The sequence below is a fragment of the Fusarium odoratissimum genome, assembly GCF_000260195.1.
Source record: "Fusarium odoratissimum NRRL 54006 unplaced genomic scaffold supercont1.1, whole genome shotgun sequence".
In the NCBI taxonomy this organism is placed as follows: domain Eukaryota; kingdom Fungi; phylum Ascomycota; class Sordariomycetes; order Hypocreales; family Nectriaceae; genus Fusarium; species Fusarium odoratissimum.
This window is the reverse complement of record NW_022158687.1, coordinates 216365-233400: the sequence shown is the minus strand read 5'-3', so window position 1 is coordinate 233400 and position 17036 is coordinate 216365. Positions and strand designations below refer to the sequence as shown.

General features: G+C 48.2%; 7 protein-coding genes across 17 annotated transcripts; 6 read left to right on the top strand and 1 right to left on the bottom strand.

The window, feature by feature from the left end:
* The first annotated feature begins 741 nt into the window (after nt 1-741).
* FOIG_00103 (protein NMT1) lies at nt 742-3845 on the top strand. Of its 11 annotated transcripts, XM_031196095.1 has the most exons (5): nt 742-1634; nt 1876-1931; nt 1980-2082; nt 2135-3313; nt 3435-3845. In XM_031196095.1, the coding sequence occupies exons 2-4, from the start codon at nt 1897-1899 to the stop codon at nt 3023-3025; spliced, it is 1029 nt and encodes a 342-aa protein (XP_031071861.1). In that variant the 5' UTR covers nt 742-1634; nt 1876-1896; the 3' UTR covers nt 3026-3313; nt 3435-3845. The 11 variants fall into 11 exon arrangements, with proteins under 11 accessions (XP_031071861.1, XP_031071860.1, XP_031071859.1 ...); XM_031196094.1 differs by having other exon boundaries at nt 742-1569; nt 2135-3845; XM_031196092.1 differs by having other exon boundaries at nt 2135-3845.
* FOIG_00102 (uncharacterized protein) lies at nt 1170-5301 on the bottom strand. The gene is made up of 7 exons (XM_031196090.1): nt 5213-5301; nt 4572-5163; nt 4383-4514; nt 4197-4327; nt 4046-4145; nt 3827-3993; nt 1170-3772 (listed from the first exon to the last, which is right to left on the bottom strand). Exons 2-7 carry the CDS (start codon nt 4816-4818, stop codon nt 3695-3697), a joined length of 855 nt encoding a protein of 284 aa, XP_031071857.1. The 5' UTR covers nt 4819-5163; nt 5213-5301; the 3' UTR covers nt 1170-3694.
* A 977-nt stretch (nt 5302-6278) lies between these two features.
* On the top strand, nt 6279-7757 carry FOIG_00101 (uncharacterized protein). Its single transcript, XM_031196089.1, has 4 exons — nt 6279-6883; nt 6934-7179; nt 7230-7367; nt 7417-7757. Exons 1-4 carry the CDS (start codon nt 6664-6666, stop codon nt 7491-7493), a joined length of 681 nt encoding a protein of 226 aa, XP_031071856.1. The 5' UTR covers nt 6279-6663; the 3' UTR covers nt 7494-7757.
* Nucleotides 7758-8070: 313 nt separating this feature from the next.
* Nucleotides 8071-8990, top strand: FOIG_00100 (uncharacterized protein; the record flags this gene model as incomplete). The annotated part of the gene is made up of 3 exons (XM_031196088.1): nt 8071-8111; nt 8565-8641; nt 8740-8990. The coding sequence occupies 3 exons, from the start codon at nt 8071-8073 to the stop codon at nt 8988-8990; spliced, it is 369 nt and encodes a 122-aa protein (XP_031071855.1).
* Nucleotides 8991-9434: 444 nt separating this feature from the next.
* FOIG_00099 (uncharacterized protein) lies at nt 9435-10548 on the top strand (the record flags this gene model as incomplete). The annotated part of the gene is made up of 2 exons (XM_031196087.1): nt 9435-9668; nt 10348-10548. The coding sequence occupies 2 exons, from the start codon at nt 9435-9437 to the stop codon at nt 10546-10548; spliced, it is 435 nt and encodes a 144-aa protein (XP_031071854.1).
* A 469-nt stretch (nt 10549-11017) lies between these two features.
* FOIG_00098 (uncharacterized protein) lies at nt 11018-11686 on the top strand (the record flags this gene model as incomplete). Its single annotated transcript, XM_031196086.1, has 2 exons — nt 11018-11078; nt 11130-11686. The coding sequence occupies 2 exons, from the start codon at nt 11018-11020 to the stop codon at nt 11684-11686; spliced, it is 618 nt and encodes a 205-aa protein (XP_031071853.1).
* Nucleotides 11687-13373: 1687 nt separating this feature from the next.
* On the top strand, nt 13374-15535 carry FOIG_00097 (beta-glucosidase). Its single transcript, XM_031196085.1, has one exon. The coding sequence runs from the start codon at nt 13581-13583 to the stop codon at nt 15444-15446; it is 1866 nt and encodes a 621-aa protein (XP_031071852.1). The 5' UTR covers nt 13374-13580; the 3' UTR covers nt 15447-15535.
* Nucleotides 15536-17036: the final 1501 nt, after the last annotated feature.

The window sequence follows — 17036 nt, the reverse complement described above, 5'->3', positions numbered from 1 at the left end:
GTCCGGGGAAGTTGAAGTCAAATTCAATGTCTTACACTGCGCGGGATGAAGCTTTTGCAGGAACTTTCTTACGTACATACAGCTCTCGGTGAGAGACACGCATCTCGGTCGCCTATTTTAGGAGCAACCGACCTCAGATCTGTCTCAAACATGTTGGGCGTCAAAACAATAGGACAAGGTCCCACGTGAAGACCTACGCTTTTCGACACCGAAGACGTAACGGGCCAAGCACCCGCGATATTGGGATCCTTGTGTTTCCTATTCGGTACACCGAGATCCCACGGTCTCAGCTCGTTCTCAGGGGGAGAGCTCTGCCCCAGCTCCGGGTCTAGATCCCCGAGCCAATTAGGAAGATGGAGTTTGTGACAAGCTATTGCATCTAGAATTTTTGATGTCTTGAGAATTTTGTGAGAGGCTCTTCAGCCCTGTCGACGGCAGTGGAACATGCGGGCGCCCGGCCGAGGGCACGGGAGCTGTAAGCTTTGAAGAGGGCCAATGGGGTTGGTCGTAGGAAATGAAGAATTCGAGTGAATTGAATCGGAAAGCTTTTCTCCTTGATGTTATGTTATTCTCAGTTGATATGTTCAAATTGCTCAATGCTACTGCTCAGGCATTGTCACGCAGCTCCGTGTCTCCTCAATCGAGCATGTACCCAAGACATTGGATGGACGCAAGTTGAAAGAAGCTCATCACAACTGTTTCACATGCGAAATCACCATCGGCACTTCTAGCCCGGAAACATGTTTTACCGAAGACCTTCACTCAATCATCATCGGCAGGTATCTCATGCGCCGCGTATAGTAGACGGCAGTTTCTCGAAGCACACCGAAATTGCCGGCGGCTATAATGAGCATCATGCTATCGAAATGACAGGTTCTATTGAGTTGGCACATATCCCAAGATATCGTCAGATCATCTGCAAAGCTATTGGCAGTTCTCTAACCGATATCTTGGTACATATGCAACTTTGTTGTCGGTCGAACCGAGCTTCCGGTCTCGGTCTAATTGCATCACGATTGAGTGTCGTGAGATTGAAGTTGTGGACCTTGATGAGGCTACCCTGAACTGAAGCATCACGTTGATGTTCTCAAGATCAAGAACGCAAAACCATTGAATATGTAACATGATCCATCAAATGACTATTTGTAATTGCCAGACCAAGGCAGTGGCTGATATTTGCATTTCAATTCGTGTTTTGGTATCATATCATGTTGACAATCTGCATAGAGTTGACCCTACTGCAACGAGCCCCACGCCTCGACATGTTAAGCCGAGCCGTGAAGGGCTCCTGAAGTCTTTATCATCAAAACTGAGCCATTTGTTGTTACATTACTACTCACCATTGATAACCGATAGCCAATAAGACTTTCATTTCCGTACATATGCCCACATTACAATGACGTTGAGCTCAAGTAGGATGCATCAACCCCGCTGAGGGGTTGATGAGGCATTCATATATTAATACGCATCCTCTGCCATTCTCAACTCTTGTCCTTCAACTCAATTCTTTGACAGTTATCTTGTCTCAATTTAGTAACTTTGTTTCGAACACTACTCACATAACTTTCGGTACGATGTGACAGCGCACGACTAAGGAGCAATGGCTCTCTTCGCAATTATTACCATGTATCAAGGTAACGTTTAAAAGAACGCATCCGGGTGTTCAATTGCCTCTATGCTCTGTACCTCCCCTCATCTCACAGCATGTCTCATTCACCTTCAATGGTGGTGACTTCACATGGTGATTGAGGACAGGCAGAGCAGGGCAGTTGATCTGAGAAATACCGGCGAACTTGATCTGGATAATACCAGCGAAAGGACATGCTTCTTGACATCCCCCCCTTGCTCCGGGTGACCGGGAACTAACCCTAGCAGTACACCACTTGATCTTTCATCATGTCGACTGATAAGATCACTTTCCTCACCAACTGGTACAACTGACTTGCTTTAGAAAACGAACTTGTGTTGACTGTTGTTAGGCACGCTACGCCTTACCATGCGCCGCTGTACCTAGCCCAGGCCAAGGGATACTTTAAGGAGGAGGGAATCAAGGTTGCTCTTCTTGAGCCCAACGATCCTAGTGTAAGTGCTTGTTCTATGATGGATGGCGATCAAGACGCTGATGGCCTCCCAGGATGTCACTGAGATCATTGGTACTGGCAAGGTCGACCTTGGCTTCAAGGCCATGATTCACACTCTGGCTGCCAAGGCTCGAAACTTCCCCGTCCAGTCCATCGGTAGTCTTCTCGACGAGCCATTCACTGGCGTCGTCTACCTCAAGGACTCTGGCATCACCACCGACTTCCGCACCCTCAAGGGCAAGCGCATCGGCTATGTTGGTGAATTTGGCAAGATCCAGATTGACGAGCTTACCTCGCACTATGGCATGACTCCTGATGACTATACTGCCGTGCGCTGTGGTATGAATGTCTCCAAGGCCATCATCAAGGGCGAGATCGATGCCGGTATTGGTCTGGAGAACGTCCAGATGGTTGAGCTCGAGGAGTGGCTCTCTGCCCAGGGCCGTCCCAAGGATGATGTTCAGATGCTTCGCATCGATGAGCTCGCAGAGCTCGGCTGCTGCTGCTTCTGCACCATCCTCTACATCGGTAACGAGAAATTCCTCGCTGAGAACCCCGAGAAGGTCCGCTCATTCCTTCGTGCCGTGAAGAAGGCCACCGACTTTGTCCTCGCCGAGCCCGAGAAGGCCTGGGCTGAGTACGTCGACTTCAAGCCCGTCATGGGCACCGCGCTCAACCACAAGATCTTTGAGCGCAGCTTTGCCTACTTCAGCAAGGACCTCAAGAACGTCAAGCGTGACTGGGAGAAGGTCACCAAGTACGGCAAGCGTCTTGGTGTTCTGGACGAGAGCTTTGAGCCCAACTACACCAACTCGTACCTCGAGTGGACTCTTTCTGGAGAGTCTAGTGACCCTACTGGGGACCAGAAGCGTATTGCTCAGCTTCAGAAGGACGTTGCTGCTTCTGGTGGCTTCCACCGTCTTCAGGCTGAGGTCAAGGCTTAATTGAAGCTCGGGATGATACGAAGGAATATGGTTTGACCTAGTACAGATACATATCTGATACACTCTCTTATGGTCTGGAGGAAGCTACAAGGTCACTCGTTTAGTAGGCTCTGCCACACCAATATCAAGTAAACTTACTCTCGTATTTTCAGTCCATTTACGTGAAGTCTGTTATCCCGTGACGATGCTGGCCTTGGACTGGAATGTTGACTGCCACCACGTTGATGAACCGTTTCCGGCCAAACGGCTGGGCGGCTGGATTAGCCGTTTCCTAAAATATGCATCTCTGTAAGCGCATTTCTTTCGTGCGGCTGAGATTTCCATGTTGAAACTTCTATCCGGATGTAGAATGAGTGAAGTTTACTACAGCCCTACACGAACTGAGACATGCTGACCGAGCACCCGGAAGCCACTCGATCTTAAAAGGCTGACATGATAAGGCCGGTATATTTAAATCTTGAAAGACACAGTGAGAGTTTCTTAGAGAGCTTTCACAGAGAGATTTCTGAGTGTATGTATGAAAGGAAGGTATTATAATATTGGTGGCGTTGAAGCCTGCTTGGTGTATATGCACGATGCCTATCTACATGTGACCCAAGAAACATTAAAGAATTTGCATTATCGTCTTCGAAACTCATAGAATTTATATCGTGGAGGGAATATGTGCCATTATGGTGTAAACTCAAGAACGTGCTCTGGGTGCGGGTTGGCGAGGAAGTCTGGGGGCAGTGTACCAGGAGGAGGAGCCTGAATCAAGGTTCATTAGCATTCTGGGCAGGGATCAAATTAGAAGACGCTTACCTGAAGCTTCTCTGACCACTTCTTGATATCGTTGTAGTTCTTGCAAGTGTGTTTGGTGTTGAAGTCGGGAAACGCGCTGGGGTTCTTCCTATCATACCAGACTTGTCCAAGAACACCAGTATCAACGTTGCACATGAGAACTTGGCGAATTGTATCGAGACAGTGTGCTGTAGCAATTAGCTTTGACTGGTATCGAGGAAGGGTGAAAGTGTAACTTACTGACGTGCAGGCGGAAGACTTCGCCTTCGTTCTTGAAGGCATGTCCACCCAGGGCCTTGTAGTGGTCGTAATTGAAGTAGAGAGACTTGCGGACGAGGTTCTGTAAATAAGTAAGTGATTGTCGCGCTTACGCTTGTAATTGAGTTCATACCAGACAGTGAAGGTGATGCATGCCCTCAACATTAACAATGAAACCGCCGCCATGCTCAGGACTAACTTGGACATGGGCATCAGTGAGACCGCTGGCAATTCCGTCTTCATATGAGATGACACCAGGTCGATCTAATCAATGTTAGCCAAAAAAATTAGCAATGCTGTTTAAGTGGTAAACACATACAGTCAACACCAAGTGATTCCCACGCTTCATCGACTTTAGCAGAGCCGTTCTTGCGGAAGTCATTCTCCTCCATAAAGTTTCCATCAAATGGTTGTTCGTGGTATTTTATCGAAACGTCCTTCAGAACCGGTGCTGCAATCGAGAGGTCAATTGATGATTTTAGCTGGGGTCATTGATTTGAGGACTTACACCATGATGTTGTGTGTGCAGCACATGTCTGGTCAATGTTGAGATATGCCATTGAGATCCAAGCACCTGAGAGTGCTGAGATAAAGATAATTGAGAGTAAAGTGAAGATCCATCCGACGCATCTGCATGCAGAGCAACGCCGCCTTCGAGGAGGGACATAATGGTAGGATTCTGAGTCTTCATCTGTATCTTGGCCATCGACGAGAGGGTTCAAGAGGGCAGACTCTTGTTCTTGCTTGGGAGCCATATTTACAATGATTGCGAGCTGTGAAAAATGAGAGAGAACCAATTGATGAAGAACTTGTGTTTAAAAGTGAAGATGAATCTGAGGAAGACAAGAATAGAGTCAGAAATGAGAAGAAGGAAATAACCCAAAGCTCTCGGGGTTCTGATAAAAATTAGAACGGGAACTCTCGAGACCCTTAACATGACGATATTGAGCGTCTGACACCCATAGTGCCAACCCAATGCACACTGCCGATTCAGCCGGCGCAGCCTAGCAAACTCTCATGCTCCCAGATGAGGCAATCCGTGGTTATCACAGCCCTCACAAAGGTTCTAGACATGGGCTTCGGAAGAGAAAGCTTTCGAGCTAGAGCAGTGAGATACGCAGAGTGAGATACTTGATAGAACCAACTTACACGACAAACGAGGCGGGCACCAATCACTGACATCCAGATAAGAAGCGATCATACCTACATCGACATAGCGCACCTCGTGAAGAAAGGCTGAGATGTGTTCAGGCAGGGCTGGATCCCGCCTCCGCATCCGACTTGGTATCGCGCTAATGTACCAAGACCAGAGAAGCTTGCACTCCGTGACCAAACGGATCAGAAACTGTTGGAAGTATCTCGCCGCAGAGGGCGATTAACTTCCCACAACCGTGAGGCTGAGGTGAATCTGACCAACAATTCTCCCTGCAGAAAGCCACAATCACTACTGTGACACTTTGGCGACACTTTTAAAAAAAAGATGGCTTTGGTAGTTAAGGTTGTAATTGTTGGTGTTGACTAAGACGTGATGGGAATGAGGCTTGCGGGGGTTGGGCAGAACGTTGGTCTTGGTGGTTTAGCTATACGAAGTAGATCGCTTCTATTCCGTACTGCCGAAGCTTTTTTAATTGACGACATCGAACCCCATGATTTGCAATTGGGACGGGTAGATCATATCGTATAGCAAGGGTTTAGATCAATCCGAGACATTTCCGCCCATTAACTACATCATGACATCCCAAAATGGGCAACCGAAGATTGATCTCATGCACGTCTGACACGACATATAAACTTTCTTGTGCTATTTACAGTGTGTCTTGGAAAGAATGTCCGTCTCTAGACTCTTATCCAACGTGCATTAGCTCGTTCACTAAGACACCTTGATCATCGTGCTAGTTGCCCAGATCGTGGCTGTTTTCCCAGATGGGGAAATTCTGCTGATTTTTGAGCTGGCTGCAAGCCTCGTTCTAGAGCTCCACGAGGCTTACACGAGGGCTTCCCGTGTATCTCTGCAGCCAGCCACGCTCAACATCAAGCTAACAAGGCATCACGATTGCTAAGCTAAGGTAGGACTCAATGATGCAAAGCTTCTCAGAAACTACGCGATCATTACCATGAGAGGGAAGACAGAGAGTGTTCAGCCTTGGCGTGGTCCAATGGAGAGCCTCGTCCGGATGGTGATCTCCTCCACTTGCAAGCTTGAGTTAGCTGTGAGACTGATACGAGGTTTTGCTTTTCTAGCTTAGACTTCACAGGTGTTAGTCTAAGCAAGCTGATGAGCTGTCTCATGCCGTAAGATCCGACGCCATCGTCGAGTTTCGCTTGGCGGACGAGTCGGGATCTGGAGAGGTAGACTTTCGGAATCGAGAGCTTCCAGTGTGATTCTGCAAGCTAAGGTTTTTGATCAAGATGATCATGAGATACTTTTCTGTACATCTAAGAGGCGTCCATCCTTGTCCATAAAGCCGGAGGTCCCATCCCGAGCTGAAGTGTTTCCTCACCACCCTTCTCACCCTTCTCCTCAGCCTTAACTACCCACCACTCACCCTCTTCTCCGTTCATTGACACTGCCATCTTTCTGTCTTTCTTCAGACATCAAAATGAAGCTCACCGCTGTTACACTCCTCACTCTGGCTGCGGGTGCCATGGCAGCCCCGGTTGCTGAAGCAGCTCCGGAAGCAGCACCAGGATATACTACCTACGGCGATTATAAGGGAGCAGGTGAAAACCTTCCATCTTATCCTAGCTACGGAAGCTATGGTGCAAAGCCAAAGCCTAAGCCTAAGCCTGCTCCGGCTCCTAAGAAATATACCAATTATGGTGAGAGGTCCTTCAAGTAAGCTGCAGTTCACACACTGACACTCTTCCAGGAAGCTACAATTATAAGAAATACTCAAGCTATGGCCATTACAAGCGTGAGGCCGAACCTGAGGCTGCTCCCGAAGCTGCTCCCGAAGCTGCCCCTGAAGCTGAAGCCGCTCCTGGATATACTACTTATGGAGATTATAAGGGCGCCGGTGAAAACCTCCCATCTTATCCAAGCTACGGAAGCTACGGCGCAAAGCCTAAGCCTAAGCCCAAGCCTGCTCCGGCTCCTAAGAAGTACACAAATTACGGTTCGTTGTCCACCTCCACCCCTGAGATTCTCATACTGACTGCCCCCCAGGAAGCTACAACTATAAGAAGTACTCATCTTACGGACATTATAAGCGTGAAGCTGAGCCCGAAGCTGCTCCTGAGGCTGAAGCTGAGCCAGAGACCTACTCCAAATACGGCTCATACCCTAAGAAATATACCAATTATGGTGAGCCAACCTCCTTCACATTGCAACAACACTCAACTGACACTCACAGGATCTTACAACTACAAGAAATACAGCTCTTACGGCACTTACAAGCGTGCCAAGGAGTTCATCAACTCTCTCTTCTAAGCTCAAAACTGAAATTGACATGATGATGAAAGGGGTGTTGGAACTGGGACAGTACACGATGACACAACGCGCATAACTGTTCTTATGAACGATTTACGATTCTCAACGAGAGAAATGTTTAATGTTTTATGTTTGGAATGAGTTTGGACTTGATGTAATGGAGTATTTTGGTATTGAAGGTGGTGCGGGTTTACCGTTAGATATATTCTTAGACTCTCTTTAATACTATTAGATCTTTGCTCCAACTAAGAATCTGGTGAAACAATTGCTATCAGTTGGAATCCAAAAATTGAATGATGGGGGTTGTTCTCCGATGTCGGCGCGATGAGGCCCGTCGAGCCTTTGCACTTCGTTGCAGTGGCAGCTCATCCGTCATTTTATATGCAGCTATTCCAACCGGCCAACTCAGGATCCAAGAGGCCACAAGAGATGCGCTACTGAGATAGGTAGCGGAAGTCGACTCAGATAAAGACCTCTTTTTACCTTTCCATACTCTGAGCAAGCAGTCCCTGGAATTCACTCCTACTACAACTCGGTCCGGGCTAAACACCCATATATTATTTCTGATCCCATCATCATGACTGAAGGCATCAAGGCCATCTTTTCCTTGGCTGATGCGTACAAACCCACGATATTTGTCTCCAGAGACGCAGCGCAAACGTCAAGACCGCACCCTCGCACCTCTGCGTCCTCCCCGTCACCATCACATTTTCACGCCTTAACATTCTTGCGCTATTGTTCTTCTGCACTACTATGTTCTTCTCATTATAATCAACATTTTACACTATCGCCTTCTTGAGCTATCATATTATCATTCTCGCGCTGTCGCGCTGTTATTAGCTCTCACGCCATTCCGCTCGTGCCGTCACGATCTCTCCGTCACGTTTCTCCCGCCGTTCCGTATCTCGACCTCACCTCTGCAACAAGCGTTGCGTTTTACATTACTTTTCAACTCATATCAAGCATCCGTTTCACTCCATGCTCACACCCTAGCCATTCGAGCAAAGACATCGACTACCACCGCCTGTTCTCCGAGCCACTTACAAAGCCCGGTGGCACTAACTCCACGAGGGATACCTACGTGCACTTCAGCTATATGGCCGAGAAGACCAGCTCGTTAATAGCCACAAGGTCCACCGTTACGACAGGTGGGTAGCTCGGTACCCTGAGCTACATCAATCATACCAAGACCAAGCCCGTCAGGACGGGTACAACCCAAGTGGCAGCTCGTCAAACCCATTTACAGGCACCCACTTCCCTAACCCTCCGGTAGGTGGACCATCTCTCAATCAAGCCGACACTGATCCAAGTGACATCTATCCACATACTCCGCAGCGTCAAGCGACGTTGACCCAAACCCAAACCTCGCCATCCTCCCCCGTGACTGAAGCCATCGTAGACGACATGGCGCCTCCTCGACGCGACGCAAGCGGTCGCTTTACTCCCGGAGAGAGTGCATTCGCATATCACACCGGAAATGTCAAGGTAAAATGCTAGGCAGAGTGCCGGGACTGCAATCGGCGCAGCAGAGAATGCGCTTCTCTTGGCAGAGCTTATCAAGAAGCTTCTTAATAACAAAAGCACCACCGAGCTACGCCAAGAAACCAAACCTATTCTTACAACCATGAGAGACATCAAGGGTCTCACCCCCAGCGTCACGAAGATTAAAGCTGAACAAGCCCCTCAGCTTTCCAACCAGTTGGGATCGGCCCTTGTGGCCATCCATCACTCTGGCGGTGGTACCAAAAACGTGGCCCAGTCGTTGGACAACTCTCACAATGATGGCCCTTAAACGTCTTTAACGGCGTATATAATCCCAACCCTCTGCTAGGCGGACCCTCCTGACAAGAAGCACATACCAACGCAGACCTCATCTTCCCACACACACCCCAGCGCAAACGTCAAGCGATAAGCCCCGAAGACCGTTCTGGAAGAGACACCATGGCGCCTCCGCGACGAACCCCACGCGATTCAAGTGGTCGCTTCGCGGCATCCGAAGATGTCTTTTCCTACCACACCGGCAACGTCAAGGTGAAGACTGGGCAGAGTGGCCGCAATGCTATTGGTGCTACAGAGAATGCTCTGCTCTTGGCGGAAATCTTCAAGAAGCTCATTGATGCACACATTCCCCAGAGCTGTGTCAGAAGGCCAGCTCCATCCTTACATCCATGGGAGGTATCCAGGGTCTCACCATGAGCGTGGCCGCGATCGTAGCCTAGCAGGCTCCTGAGCCGGTATCTGACCAGTTTGGATCGGCTGTTCGGGCCATCCATGACTCTGGTGGCAGCGGAAGTGCCAGAGGCACATCTGAGTTAATAACTCCCCCACTCCTATCGATCTCACCAACTTCCCGTCTGCGCGCAAGAGACGCGCGACTGAAACCACCGAGCCCGACTCTGACGAAGACCTTCTCGCGCAATTTGACGAGCCGGCAGATCAAGCCCAGGACGTCCTCCCCGTCATCCCACGGCGTTGGCCCTGCCATACATCATCGAAGACTCCATCGCCATCGGCAATGGCCGCAAGGCTATATTTTCTCTCATTTTAGCGGAAGAGAGTATGATCTTCACGGCTGAAGATGCTGCGCTAACCTTTGGCGCACCTCTTATGTTTCTGCGAAAGAAGGTTTCCAAATCTCTGCCGCATGGCGGGTATTGACAAGTCCCTTTTTCTGTCTTTTGACATGCCTCTCTATCTCCCAAACCCGGGATCAACTGCTGTGGCCTCATATATCAGCGCGGTCGCTGATCTCAGTATCTTCTCCAATGAAGCGGAGACTCAGAAACTAGCCAAGGAAATCATTGCATCGATGCGGTTCGAGAACTGGTAGCCCTCTGCTGGACTAGCCATCCAGTACGAGCGGCCTGACACACCCGCGGAGGGCTTCGTCCCAATCCAAATTGTCGCCGACAAGTTGACCCATTTGGGTCAGCCTTGGAAGCCGCTGACAGTCAGTAACGGGCATAAATGGCCTCCGGTCATTTCCGCAGAGGATGCTCGCAAGCTTCGCTGGGAAAGCTATGATCAGATTGGCCAGCCTTCCCAGGACAACTAAAACCAGCAGGTCACGCTTTTCTACACTTCTTTAGTCATGTTGTCTGCCGGTTTATTACTCAGGTCGCTTCCCTTGCTTAGAAGGATAAGCAGGAACAGACTAAACTGGATGTAATAGCTAAGGTAGTAATCATAGTCTCTACACCAACACCAGCATTACTGGCAAGGCCAATACTACCAGTCCTTACTTAATTAATTTGTTTTCCCAATGAATAACTGACATTCCCTGTGCTTTTTTAATATTTCCCAGGTTGTTTGTCCAAGTCTTCTCTTGCCTTGTCGTGATATTGTTTTGCTGTGTTGAGTCTTTCCTCCTGCCGTGTCAATTGATCCAGGAGATGTTACCTCCTTCCTTTGCTTGGTCTTTCCCTGGGAAACCGGCCTGCCACTCTTTCCCAGACTTGCAACCATGGATATCTCTTTGACCATCTGTTGTTTTCTTTCTTTTCCCCTCCATCATCACCATCAAGATGGCCAATAAACAAAGCAAGGGCTTATGGTTCAATCCCATTATCATCGACGATGAGCAAGGTATGACCCCTGATACCAGCAACCGTCCAGCCCATTTCACTAACAATTTAGATGTCATCAAACTGGAAGACACCGCCCCCTTAGCCCGTACCGCTCCCCTGGCGAGGAGTCCTAATCCCTTGGCTAGTACTACCATCTACCTACCAGTCCGGTTCGGAACAATGCGAACAAGGAACCAACTTTGTCGGCCACTCGAGGGTGTTCGGAACAAGTCACCAGATGAGTTCCATCTCAAAATCGATCAAGCGTACGGACACTTTTGTCACAAGTTCAGAACCACACAGCAGACCTACCTTGATCAAATCAGTCCAATTATTACAACAGGAAATTGTTTCTCGGCATTCACCCAGATCTTTCCCTCCGCAAACCTTACCCAGGTTATGCAGCTTATGCTACGTGCAGAGAAACGACAAACTTGGGCATTATTCCATATGTATGATATCAACTTCTCAATCTTCAAGGATGCCCTCCCTCGGCAACAGAGCAAACGGTTTTATATCCCCATTGACCTAAGCCGGGATCAACGTCAAGGGATCCTCACTTTTGAAACAGAGGTCTTCCACCGCTGCAACTGGAGACGGCATCGACCCGAGACATGTTGCAATTGAGTCATATGCGACCAACTTATCGCGATCCGCCTGCTTCAAGCAGGCCACAGGGCACGAAAAGTGCCCAAGTATTAGCCACTTCTATAGAGGTTGGCCTAAGTTTAGGCATAACTTATGATCATTGTGTCCTAAGATTTATAATATTTCCTAAGTTTATGCATAATTTACCCTAAGCTTAGGACCAGGCACGCTAAGGTGTAGAAGAGAATAGAATAGGAGACGAGGATTGGATTATGGACCACATCGCGACATTCACAACCCGCCTTGCCTGCTCCAACAGGCGGTCTTACCTACGCCGGCAAAAGTTGAGTGGACTATGGTTGGAAAAACTCTTCCTACCCGACAAATGGACTGCAAGAACGCAGAACTACTCACATCTTCCACACAACTTACCCAGTTTAACTGGTTTAACAAAAAAAAACCAGTTGCCATTGTTCAATTTGAGATATTAGGAATTGATCACGAGTATCACGGCACAGAGGCCCCGGGAATGATGTACTCTAGTGTGTTTGTACTGGAATTAATGGAAGGATAAAATAAGAGAGCAATGCTAAAAGAGGTTTTATTTTTGGGGGAAATAGTTGTAATTACTATGAAATGGGCTTACAGTCTCGACATCGCGAAGGAACTTGAGAGCATAAATTCTATAGCGTCTGATACGATCAAAGGAGCTCACTGCCAGTAAACTTAATGAAGAGGTCGACAGGATAGTAAAGGGTGAAGGTTTAGCATGATGGATCATCTATTTGCCTGGATGCAACTGAAAGATAAAGCGCAGTTCTTTGCAGAAGTCGAACTTCTTTGATCTTACTTCCAACCTCGGAAGAGGTCTTCTATCTTCTTTACTCTTAAAATTCGCTTATTCCAGGAGTTCATAGTGAATATTCCTTGCTAGCCATTCTTTTAGATAACCTTGAACGGCAGTCGGCCGTGTCGTTCGGTATAGTAGTCATGGTGGACTATGAAGACCGTAATGGGATTGCCCAGAATGCCAATATCAAAGGCAAGTGTGCCAGTACTACTGAACTGGTAATTAGTTTGTTGATATTACAAAGTTTCCTGATCTTATCAATCAATTAGCTAGTCTGTTGGCGTTGAGCATGTGTCCGAGTGCTTACAAACAACGAAAGATGAACCGAAGCAGAGCCACCAGGAAATGCACAGAAGGGTAGATTTGCTGGTGAATTCCTCTCCTTGTCAACTTAATAAGCTAAACTTCAATTGTGCCCTCAGTGGTATCACGAGATTGACAGCCTTGGCGTGAATTGGTAGCTCTTCTATGGTTTGCGGTGGATTTCCCATGGTTAGCTTCCTAACCATGCCCTCTCGAGATACGCCGAAACCCCGAAATATCATGTCAATCGCTCGACTTCGGCGAAATACAAAAACGGCTCTCACCATCGGCTCCCATTAGGTTTTTATCCCATCCTTCCATTGGACCGCAATTCTGGGGTAAAACGGATCCCTGGGCCATAACCCGCAAAGATCGACAAACTCAGCACCATAATCTTGGTCCGGGGAAATCTAATAACACGATGCCGTCACCGCTTCAACCCCACACAAGAGAGAAAATGTCTGTAAGTGGCAATCGGTACCGCAAGCACATATGAATTCCCGTGTAAATCGGAGTATCCGTGGCTTTTTACTGAGAGAGCATGACCGTTACATCCCCACATCTTCCCCGCGATTTCTTATAAAGAACAGGTTTGAATCGGTCCGAAAAGTCTGGGGATCGACTAACACGCGGAATTTCAGTGCTTTCGGTTCGGAATAGATGTTGAATTTTCACGGCAAGGACGGATCATGATGTTGTGGAAGTAGGTAGTATGAGCATATATATCGTGGGATCGCGCGGGCTGTTTTGCTCGTTAGTTCTGTGTCTCAGTCGCCCATCATGACACCCTCACACGCTGTGATACAATTCCTCTTTGCGTCTCTGGCTGTCGGCCAGCAGATATATCTTGATGCCAAGGGTCCTACTGAGCGTCCTCAATGCAAGGCTACAAAGACACATGAGCCGAAATATACACATACACCGTTTAGCTATACCCTCTCTGAGACTGTGAGATACGCTACTTCGGTGCCATCTCCTACTACAACAACTACATACGCCAATCCACCAGAGTCCCTCATCTCTCTCGTGCCCTCACTGTCATTCACAACCTGGGGAAAATGGGACCCAAATGCTACCACAAAGGCCTCTGATACAGATGATCCTTATGGACGAGCCGCATGGACTGCTCTCTGGGAACATGCAAACCCTCCCAACTTCACTGAGACGGGAATCTTCAGCACAACTGTATCTCCCACTCCCATTCCCAGTAGTGAACTAGTCCTCCCTCCTCGGGATTACTTTGGTCCATCGGATTGCTACAACTTCTCCAAGAACTTCAGCTTCGGAGTAGCCAGTTCTGCGAGTCAAATCGAGGGCGCTACTGCAGAAGAGGGCAAGGCGCCTTCTCTCATGGATATTCTCGTCCAAGATGGTCGTGTCAAGGATTATGTCACGAATGAGCACTATTACTACTACAAGCAAGACATTGAGCGCGTTGCTGCGATGGGCGCTAAGCATTTCTCGTTCAGTATTGCGTGGACACGAATCCTGCCTTTTGCTCTGCCTGGAACGCCTGTTAATCAGGAGGGTATTGACCATTACAACGATGTGATCAATTTTATCCTTGAGAAGGGGATGACTCCCGAGGTTACCCTGCTTCACTTTGACACGCCTCTTCAGTTCTTTGGCAGCAATCTTACCAAAGCTGCTGATCGACCTGAGATTGGATACGTCAATGGTGGTTATCAGAATGAGACTTTTCAAGATGCCTTTGTTCACTACGCAAAGGTTGCTATGGCGCACTATGCTGATCGTGTACCTGTTTGGTTCACCTTCAACGAGCCTCTACTCTACTCATACAATGCTCTGTCCATCAACAATGTTGTCAAGGCCCATGCGCGAGTTTATCACTGGTACAAGGAGGAGCTTGGTGGAAAGGGAAAGATTGCGCTCAAGTTCAACAACAACTTTGGTGTACCCCGAGATCCCAAAAGCGAAGCTGATGTCTACGCTGCGGATCATTTCAACTCTATTCAACTGGGACCTTTCTGCAATCCGATTTACCTGGGCGAGGACTATCCCGAGTCATTCAAGAAGACTTTCGATGATTACGTGCCCCTAAGTGAGGACGATCTCAAGTACATTGGCGGTACCGCAGATTTCCTGGGTATTGATCCATACACTGCTACAGTCATCGCACCACCCGTCCCAGACGAAAAGGACAGTATCCTCGAATGCGCCTCAAACTCATCCTCAACCTTCCGTCCTTACTGCGTCAACCAAACCACCACAACCGTCAACGGGTGGAACATCGGCTACCGCTCCCAAAGCTACGTGTACATAACACCAACCTACCTGCGCAGCTATCTCAACTACCTGCACAACACATGGAAGACCCCCGTCGCTCTCACAGAGTTTGGTTTCCCCGTTTACGGCGAAGCTGAAAAGGATCTGTCTGACCAACTGTTTGATACGCCAAGGAGTATTTACTACTTGAGTTTCTTGTCTGAAACGCTCAAGGCGATTTGGGAGGATGGTGTCGAGGTTGTTGGAGCGTATGCGTGGAGCTTTGCGGATAATTGGGAGTTTGGGGATTATGATCAGCATTTTGGAATACAGACTGTTAATAGGACGACGCAGGAGAGGAGGTATAAGAAGAGTTTCTTCGATATGGTGGATTTTATGAAGGCGCGTGGTGTGGAGTGAACCGACTAGGAGGATTGTATCTAGCTGAATCATAAGTTAATTGCTCGATCATGCCTTGAGTGTGCGATGTTTGACTTACAAATAGTTTTCATCACCAACCCCTTCATTCATGGCTGCTCGCCCGTTAGGAGCATGAGAACCACTCAAGATACGATGGTGATATAAGGGGGAATCCTATCGACGACAGAGCGTACCACCTCCAAGTCTCTCTTATTGTCAAGCCAGTATTCTACCCTCCACGTAGACGAAGAATAGATCGAGTGTCGGACCATCTCTAGCCATGCAGAGACTGTGGAACGAAGTTGTTGATGCCTCGGCCGTTAAAGGGAGACTCTCGTCTATCAACTTCGTAGTTTATGTGAGTGAGATGTCTCAAGCAAATAGACAGAGAGTGTTCCTTAGAGGCATACAAGATGGTTGAACGAGGAGTTACCAGTCTCGTAAGATACCTACCTCAGATGCTTAGGTACTGTCCATCCAGCCTCTTCGTACCTTGGATACTCCGTTGTAAAGCCTCGAAGCGTTGCCGTGAACCTGACCTCACCTTGCTGAACTCCGTGTGAGTCATGGCCACCCGATAGCATTCTTTCTAGACCCCTTCATCCTGCTGCGGTGAGTCCTACGACCATCCCCTTGCTCTCTTACCTTCACTGCCAAGACATTCTCCTGAACCGTCGTTTTACTCAACCCGACTTTCGGCACTCACGGGCTCTTCACAACTCCTCATTCGCCACTACACAATACATCATGATCTATCCTCCCTCAAAGCATAGACCACGCAAGCATTGATCATATACCGTCCCCAATCCCAACTTACGATAAATTCTCTAGCGTAGCAACGAATGCAGGATCCGTGGATCTCCCCAGACGGCTATAACGTAATACTTCCCCAGGATCAACTGGGGCCCCGGATTTCAGCCCAAGTCTTGGCTTTTGAGGGGTATTGGAGCATCGTTACAGTAGATTCTTTTAATTTGGTATGCAGTAGTGTTGAGGAGACGCGCAAGTATTCACCTTGATATCTCTCGGTGTGGACAAGGATGTGCACTAGTTGACCTTCGCTTGGAGTTTTGAGACATATAAACTGGGCGGCAAGGTCAAAATGTTAGTCATAGTAAGGCATCTTTTGATGAGTTTAGTATAGTTATTGTCTTAAGGTTTAGTTATTTGTTTGTTTAACGTACGATAATCCTAACGAGGAGTCGTAGGCTGCGGGATCTGGCCTCTGAATGCTGTAAGGTGACCCGCAAGGCGTTCAAGATTGACGATAGCTGCAAGGATGTTCGGATCCGATTTGATTGACGTTGAATAAGCGACTGTAGCACGTTCCTCTGGGAGCAAAGGGAATGGTGCCAGCGTAGACATTTACTCTGAATAATGTTGTGTTCAGCCACTTGTTGCCCGATTAGCAGACTGCCTATCCTACGCCTTACGATCACTTCAGCAGGTGTCAAGTCCTTATCTATGCTTATAATAAACCTTCAATATGTGCGGGATTCAGCCTAAGCTTGTCAGCTTTTGACAGAGCAAAGTGGGTGTGATTGAGCGCCCGAGGCTGGCTTCACGTCCCGGATCGACAGTGCATCGAGG

Bases quoted from the DNA above. Each gene is read 5' to 3' on its own strand.
- FOIG_00097 (XM_031196085.1), top strand. From the start codon at position 13,581: ATGACACCCTCACACGCTGTGATACAATTCCTCTTTGCGTCTCTGGCT.
- FOIG_00102 (XM_031196090.1), bottom strand. From the start codon at position 4,818: ATGGCTCCCAAGCAAGAACAAGAGTCTGCCCTCTTGAACCCTCTCGTC. The intron at 3,994-4,045 runs GTAAGTTACACT...TAATTGCTACAG, and splicing joins AGTCTTCCGCCTGCACGTCA to CACACTGTCTCGATACAATT. The intron at 3,773-3,826 runs GTAAGCGTCTTC...ACCTTGATTCAG, and splicing joins AGTGGTCAGAGAAGCTTCAG to GCTCCTCCTCCTGGTACACT.
- FOIG_00103 (XM_031196094.1), top strand. From the start codon at position 1,897: ATGTCGACTGATAAGATCACTTTCCTCACCAACTG. The intron at 1,932-1,979 runs GTACAACTGACT...GACTGTTGTTAG, and splicing joins ATCACTTTCCTCACCAACTG to GCACGCTACGCCTTACCATG. The intron at 2,083-2,134 runs GTAAGTGCTTGT...ATGGCCTCCCAG, and splicing joins TTGAGCCCAACGATCCTAGT to GATGTCACTGAGATCATTGG.
- FOIG_00101 (XM_031196089.1), top strand. From the start codon at position 6,664: ATGAAGCTCACCGCTGTTACACTCCTCACTCTGGCTGCGGGTGCCATG. The intron at 6,884-6,933 runs GTGAGAGGTCCT...ACACTCTTCCAG, and splicing joins TAAGAAATATACCAATTATG to GAAGCTACAATTATAAGAAA. The intron at 7,368-7,416 runs GTGAGCCAACCT...TGACACTCACAG, and splicing joins TAAGAAATATACCAATTATG to GATCTTACAACTACAAGAAA.